A 6,000-nucleotide genomic window follows, 5' to 3' on the forward strand; every position below is an offset into this window, starting at 1 on the left:
GCATATTCTCAATTTAATTTGTTGCTCTCGCTTCCTTCCGCAGTGCAAAGATGTGCTCGGTCAGTTCACTCCTACATGTTAAACCTGAACTTGTACAGGTTCAGACAGACTTGTCCAGATCAAGGCCAAAATATGAAGGAAGGACACAATACTTACCTTTTGTACGTTATCTACCTTTTTTTTGTCAGTCGATTAAAATTTTTAATCGCGATTAATCACATTAGTGTCCTGAGTTAACTCATGATTACTCGCAAATTTTTTTTTACCCTGCTCTATATGTAACTTAACAAGATACTGTATTTATTGTGTTTCATATACTCTAGGAAACATTGGAGAGGACAATAATAATTCCTTTGTGAAAATATTCCATTTTTATTTTCATTGGAACGTTCCAAAACGTACATTCATGCTTAAACTGTCCAAATATTCTCCAAAAACAAACCCTCAAACCTTGAGGTCTTCTCAAGCCAATGTTACTGACCATTAAGGTTTACTAACAAAACAATTATTTTTCTCTTGCGTGAGCGATTGGCCATTTCACTGTGTGCCCCTTCATCGCTTGCGTGTGTGTACATGTGTGTGTGTGTGTGTGTGTGTGTGTGTGCGTGTGTATGTGTTTGTATGTTTTTTTGCTCCATCTCTCTCGCACTCTGATACTAGATACTGACAAATGTAACGTACGCAAATATGATCGCATTTGTCAAATCTCCGCATTTTATTTTGGAAATTCCTCTTATTTATCTCATTGGTTTCTCCCGTGTTCCTTTGAGTGACTTCCTGTCCAGCTTGACGAGGATCGCTGCACAGCGCAAGCCGGCCACGCAGGCGCGCGCCGCTTCGAGTCTGGTGTGAATAACGCAGATTTAAAGTTAAACGTTAACTTCGACGCAAAGCACAATAAAGTGGATGTGAAAAACTTTATGTCCGCATAGATTTAAAACTGGACTCATAAACATTTGCTTAAAACGCTTCTGATGAGGACTCAGTAAATGACATTCTATCCTAAACCTCATTACACACGGAAGAACGGTGCTTATGTCACGTGTCTTCCCGCTCAGCGTTGCAGTAAAATGGGCACTTGGACAGAAAACTTCATAGACAGGAACCAATAAAAGGAGGTTTATTCATTTATTCATGCTTCCAACAAAGCATTGGTAATAAAGATTGACAGCTTTGCTTACTGTAGGATGGACAGTAGGATAGCTGAAGAGAAAAAGTGCTCAGTTTAAGGGAGCAAAGCACTTTCTGTTCTTGTATAGCTCGTAACTAGCAAAGGTAGTGATACAGTGGATATTAATATATGGAGGTTATCCTGAGTTAGCGCACAAGAGACTTTCTACATGTGCATGACGACTGGTTCACGTGGCATCTGGACCCCCCAGGACCGGCCGCAGGCGCCGCCACGCAGAGGGTGGAACAGTTGAGACATGTTAGAAGAAGAGAAGTGGCGCCGGCTCGACGAGCTGGGCGCCACACCTCTTAGTACCGGCGAACGGCCCGCACGGGCTTGGCCGGCTGGTTCCTGGCGGCGAAGTAGCGCTGGTAGGCCATCTGGGAGCCGTGGCGGTGGGCGTAGAAGCGGCAGGGGCTGAAGTCCTCGCAGATCTCCGCACGCCGCTCGGCCGGAGACTTCAGCGTCCTGGACACACGGCGGCAACACTTACCGGTCTGACCGTCACAGGTGGGAAGTACAAAATACTTTGTGACCGTACTTAAGTGGAGTTTTATTTTTTTTTAGGTATCTGTATTTTTACTTTCATCCTGCATTTGGACACAAATGTCTTGGACTTTCTAGTTCTCACGTCGAAAAACGATGATTTACTTATTATTATAGTTTGTGTGTGCTTGAAATGAAGCTATTTGAACTATGCTGTTGTGTGGTTCAACATAAAAGTGGATAACATTTTTAAGATTTCTTTGAGATTATTTTAAAGAATCTATTGAGTCCAGTACGTTTTCAGTACAGAGATGATTAACAATGCAGAAAACAACATTGTTATTGAATGTGTAAGCATCCAATAATGGCTGACTTGTCCGAACTATTACTGATTACAGTTTGGTTGAGCTGCCCATAGTATTCAGACTAGCAGTGATCCAGATGCTGACCTCTGACCCCTGACCCCTGACCCCTGGTCAGTTCAGTCCAGATTATTCCGTAACAACTTTGTCAACAAATATATTTTGTTTCATTGGCGGCAAAAACAAAAACATTTTTAGTACCTTCTCACTTTTACTCGAGTAAACAAATTGTATCAGTACTTTTACTTGCACCAGAGTATCCTTACTTTTACCTATAGTGCAGAACGTGAATACTTTTGCCACTTCCACGACCCCTTCAAATGCCTGCCTGTCTTTTACCTTGCGAGGGTGTAATAGCTGAAGCTGTTTCCTCTGGGCGGCTGCTGCGTGAGCGCCCTGTGTGGCGCCCTGTGTGGCGCCTGGTATCTGATGAAGGCATTGGCTCGGTTCGGGGGCACAAACACATCTGGAATGAAAGAAAGAAAATTGATGCAAGATCTGCTAGAGGTCAAATGAAGGGCGAGAGTGCATTAGTGAAGTGTGTGCATGTTTTTTTTTTTTCCAGAACAGGAGACGGCGTTTAATCACCTTCCATCGACTCTGAGCTTTCATGAGATTCTAAAGGGGAAAAACATGGGATCGGGTTATTGATGAATGACGAGTCTGCTCTGAAATTACACTAAATTCTCTGCACAGAATAAAGGTAAAGAAGAGAAGCGAGGATGACTGAGATCCGCACCGTAGCAGAGGCAGAGAGAGACGGCGGCACAGAGGGCCAGGACCTGGAGGAAGCTTCTCATCGTGGAGGTGGATTATCTGTCTGTCGGCTGCAAGCGAGGTGAAAGACTTCAATTATACCTGGATTGAAGACAGAGGAGGGAAAACAGAGGAGAGACTGGACTGAGCTTCCAAACTGCAGGAGGAAGGGACAAGAAAACCACAGAAACACAGGTTTTTAGACGTCCACATGGCTTGGAGTGTCTTAACTGCACTGTGGTTTTGTGCATGCAAAGTGCTGATGTAATGCAATCTGCACACTTTTCATATACCCAGAGGAGCCTGGACTTGGCCCAAAGTGACCACAAGTCCAGAGGGTTTTGCAGACATTGCGCAAAAATACATAAACATTTTCTGCAAGGAGAGAGTTGGTGGTGTTCTGATGTGTCCTGTAACACACACACACACACACACACGCGCGCACACACACGCACACACACACACAGACACACATACACATGGACGCGTTTGTACACCAGGGCCTTTCAGGCACCTCTGGTCAGGTGTTTGACACCTGTACAAATAGTTATGTCAGTGATGCCTGCATCACTGACATATCCAAATGTACACATGCACGCGCACGTGGACGCACACGCACACAGGCATGCGCGCGCGCGCACACACAGACACACACGCACACACACCGAGCTGCATACCTGCACTGCAGAGAGGCTTTCATCCCTGGCCACTGTTTGTAGGACTTGGAGAGGAGTCTGTGATTCGGTTACACTCATCTCAATAGAAGCTTTCATTGCACATCAAAAGCACAAGTCACCAGCACGCGCTAGGACACACACACACACACACACGCACACGGCTCATAACACCAGCACCTGAGGCAACTCTGGCCTCAGTGGGACAGACTTGGACACAAACAGCCTCCAGGCTCGAAAAAAAAGCTGCAGCAAATCACTGGCAGAGTTCTGGAAAAGTGTGTTTCAGGTGTGTGTGCGTGTGTGTGTGTGTGTGTGTGTGTGTGTGTGTGTGTGAGAAGCGGATGTGCGACTGTTTATTAGCATCCATAAAGATTTTTTAGTGGACCTTTCAGTCTAAGGAGCCTCGTTGCCTCGTAATTGGCGTCTTGCGGAAAGTGGCCACCTGGGGAAAAGCCGCAGGCACGATGCCTCGTGACACTAAACAGGCTTCCACTGTGCAGCTGCTGTGTCAATGAGAACTTTGGTTCCAGTGCTTTAGTGAAAAAGCAACTGTTACATAACAAAAAAAAAAAATTGAAAGCAAAAGAAAAGATCTGGGATGTTGGTACAAAGTTAATCTAACACTCAAACATTTAAGTCCAACTAGTTTACAGGCAGTTTGTCGATCCAGGAGCTGAGTGGCTTCACTTACCAGAGAAGATGTGCTGAGTTGTGAAAGCCTTGGGAATACCACTGTGTGTATTTTATCCAGAGGAATGTTTGGTAATTCCTCACAGCCACGCTTTTTATACTCACCTCTCGTTCCCCCACCCCTTCATTTCTCACCCACAGACTCCCCCCTCCCCCTCCTCCTCGTCCTCCCCCTCCGCCCCCTCCCTTCCTAGAGACTATCAGCCGTCTTTTCCAGCGTGTATCCAGACGGGGGTATTAGCTCACTTTCTCCCCAATGTCCTCAGAGGCGTGGGGGTTGGAGTGGGAAGCAGGAATAACAAGAGAGAAGACTGGCAGACTGGCACGTTGGCGGCCAGGCTGCCACCTATCAAATGTGGCCCAGTGTAGCAGGTACGTGACAGTATTCGCTGCTGTTTGCGAGCGCGGCAGCCCGATATGAAAGGATCATTGAGGGCCGAGACACAACATGAGACGGCTCTTTGATGAGGGAGAGTTGCAAATTCTGGGGATATGAAACATGTTGGTCCGATCTGCGACCGCAGCTCCTTCCAAGTTCACAGATGGAATAAGACACCTTCTTATTAAGCGGAACGCTGGAGGCAGAAAAAAAAGAAGAAAGAAGTAAATGTGTTCATTTAAAACAGGGGTTGGCAAACTTTTTGACTGGTGGGGCCACAATGGGTGCTAGAATTTGACTAGAAATATGTATGAGGGACATGTAGAAAACATATGCTGTAGCTTTAATGTCGACTGAAAATCAAGCAAAGCAAAGTTCCAAATAAAATCAGTGTCTTTAGCTCTTCATTGAAATGACTCTGAAAACACTTAGAAATGGATGAAATGGGGCTATTTTATGACTTGCAGTGGATGTCATTTCTTCAAGTTTGGAGGGCCTGATTAAAAAGCTCAACGGGCCGTAGTTTGCCCTTACCTGTCATTGCTGACAATTACGTTCAACGATATCCACTGATCAGGTACTTCAAAACCAGTTCCAAGTTGGATATGACGTTTTTCTTAAAAAGCACAGTTCCTGTCTTCTTCTTCTTCTTCTTCTTCTTCTTCTTCTTTTTTAGTACACTGAGGTCTTGTATTTAGTTACTCCCATTTCTCTGGCAGGTATTGGTCCAACTTTGGCTCCAACTACTAAGTGATATCAGGTGTTGAACAGATGAGATAAAACAACACACAAAAGCAATCGAGGTGAAAGTGAGTCTTTTGGTCTCGGATTGTCATTTTCCCATTGTTATACAAACAACACTGATCGTGTTGGAGATCAACCATGAAACTGGAGAACCGCCAGTGAAAACACAGTTATGCGCAAAAGACATTTGAGATGCTTGTGGTTATCATGAATAAGATCTTCAAAACCAGTTCAGCTGCAAAAGACGACCCGTGACGACTTTGCATGACTTACGAGTTACTTAAAATGATGTTTGCTTGAACTGCTCCGGGGCATGGTTTAAATTCTTTGATGGACCGACTCATGAATGATTTCTCATGTTTTCCTGATAACATTATTGTTATAATAGTATAATTTTTTCATCATCCCGACAAAATACGTCCCTCTAGCATACAAAAACATCCAAGCACACCATCATGAAAACATGCTTATTTTTGTAGTTGCACTTTCTTATGTTGGTTAATCAGATTATACCGACTCTGTATTGAGCATCAATACAGTCTGTGTGTTCTTAAAAACTCTCTGCAATTTTGTCGTCTTCCTAGCAACACGCTGACACAGAACCTTCACTGTTGCGGTATTTAAGGATCAGGTGAACTAACTAAATGGCCAATAATCAGCCTCAATGAGCCGTGCGCGCCCTCGATGCGCTCGTGTCAAACGTACGGATTCTTAATGGGCATTATGTAACTCGCC

At 44.6% G+C, this 6,000-nt stretch overlaps 1 protein-coding gene across 2 annotated transcripts; it reads right to left on the reverse strand.

Annotated features, from left to right (window-relative positions):
• Window positions 1-1,104: 1,104 nt before the first annotated feature.
• mgp (matrix Gla protein) lies at window positions 1,105-4,278 on the reverse strand. Of its 2 annotated transcripts, none has more exons than XM_076032535.1 (5): window positions 4,144-4,278; window positions 2,759-2,846; window positions 2,608-2,637; window positions 2,359-2,485; window positions 1,105-1,639 (listed from the first exon to the last, which is right to left on the reverse strand). In XM_076032535.1, the coding sequence occupies exons 2-5, from the start codon at window positions 2,817-2,819 to the stop codon at window positions 1,480-1,482; spliced, it is 378 nt and encodes a 125-aa protein (XP_075888650.1). In that variant the 5' UTR covers window positions 2,820-2,846; window positions 4,144-4,278; the 3' UTR covers window positions 1,105-1,479. The 2 variants fall into 2 exon arrangements, with proteins under 2 accessions (XP_075888650.1, XP_075888651.1); XM_076032536.1 differs by having other exon boundaries at window positions 2,759-2,877; window positions 4,144-4,249.
• Between the last annotated feature and the right edge of the window lie 1,722 nt (window positions 4,279-6,000).

Source organism: Nelusetta ayraudi, unplaced genomic scaffold (genome assembly GCF_046127955.1).
Source record: "Nelusetta ayraudi isolate G7.1 ecotype Tasmania unplaced genomic scaffold, CSIRO-AGI_Nayr_v1 ptg000034l, whole genome shotgun sequence".
NCBI classification, from domain to species: domain Eukaryota; kingdom Metazoa; phylum Chordata; class Actinopteri; order Tetraodontiformes; family Monacanthidae; genus Nelusetta; species Nelusetta ayraudi.